The following is a 1,167-nucleotide window of genomic DNA, read 5'->3' on the forward strand; positions in this document are numbered from 1 at the left end:
GGTATTTTCATACTTCGCAAGTAATTCTCCAACTGCAACACAATAGATTCACTATAACATGCACGCAAATGATGTAGCAATGGAGAAATCTTCTGAATATCTGCTTGGATGTTCTTTAATATGTCCCCAGGTATGAAAAGATCTCTTAAACTAACACTAAACCCTTCTGAGTAGAGATTTTCCATTAACTGGGGTTGTAGAGTGTTGAAGAACCTCAAAACCTCCTTAGGCCCTTTCAAAAAGAAAATTGATGTGACTATGTCGTTAACAATGGACTGCATCACATCCCTATTTGACTCAACTCTCAATACCTCACTTTTAAATATAGAATGTCTCTCCCCAGAACAGTCAAAGTTACAAGGTAAAGTGATCTGCAAAATCTGTGCAGAAGTCCAAAGAGGGCCAGCTTTACAAGATTTCAGCACTGCAGGTCCAGGTAAAGAATTGGAGGCGAACATCGCCAACTGTTGTGCCGCTGCTCTGTTCAAGTAGTAGTTTTGAACAAGGAGTTTCAGAGACAGAAGTGAATCAGTTCCCAGTTGCAGGTTGAAATTGCCAGTGTGAGAGCTAAGCAGCTGTTTCTCTACGGAGAAAAGCTCTACCACTTCTGCTTTTGCTTCAAGAGACTGAGGGTAAAATAAATGGATGCAATCCCCATCAAAGTCAGCACTAAGTGGACCGCAAATAAGGGGATTGATCTTCACAGTATGATCATCATGAATATAGACTGACAGAGCTTGGAGGGAATGCTTGTGCGTAGTTGGTGGTCTGTTGATAAACACTATATCTCCATCCATTATCCTACGGTGCACTATCTGCCCAGGTTTCAAAAATGTATGTCCCTTTGATCCTTCCCTCAATGAATATGTGGACTGGCCATCCCTATAAGTTAAACAAAGCTTTTCATCAACCAGTCTTTGAAGGTATTCCATGTTGTGCTGGTTTACTCTCTCCTCGAAGGTTATTTTTTGGGCTATTTCGAATGGCAACCCAATCTCAGACACGCCTTTGAAGGAATCGCCAGTTATCACACTACGAGAAGAAAATCCAGATCCCTTTCTAATAAACAGAGTTTTCATCTTCTCAAGCCAAGCTTTAGTAGATGAAGCATTTATCTCTTTATTGACTCCGAAACGTGTATCTACATCACGAGATGCCTGGTAGAGG

The 1,167-nt window shown here is 41.1% G+C and overlaps 1 protein-coding gene across 1 annotated transcript in view; it reads right to left on the minus strand.

Annotated features, from left to right (window-relative positions):
- The window catches only part of LOC111389030 (DNA-directed RNA polymerase V subunit 1-like), a gene marked incomplete at its 5' end in the record, with an annotated part of 12,492 nt that extends 11,329 nt beyond the window's left edge, over positions 1-1,163 (minus strand). The window contains one exon of the mRNA XM_023013878.1: positions 6-1,163. Within this exon, the coding sequence (XP_022869646.1) occupies positions 6-1,163 (1,158 nt within the window). The remainder of the gene's footprint in view (positions 1-5) is intronic.
- Positions 1,164-1,167: the final 4 nt, after the last annotated feature.

This window comes from Olea europaea, unplaced genomic scaffold (assembly GCF_002742605.1).
Source record: "Olea europaea var. sylvestris unplaced genomic scaffold, O_europaea_v1 scaffold5525, whole genome shotgun sequence".
NCBI lineage: Eukaryota > Viridiplantae > Streptophyta > Magnoliopsida > Lamiales > Oleaceae > Olea > Olea europaea.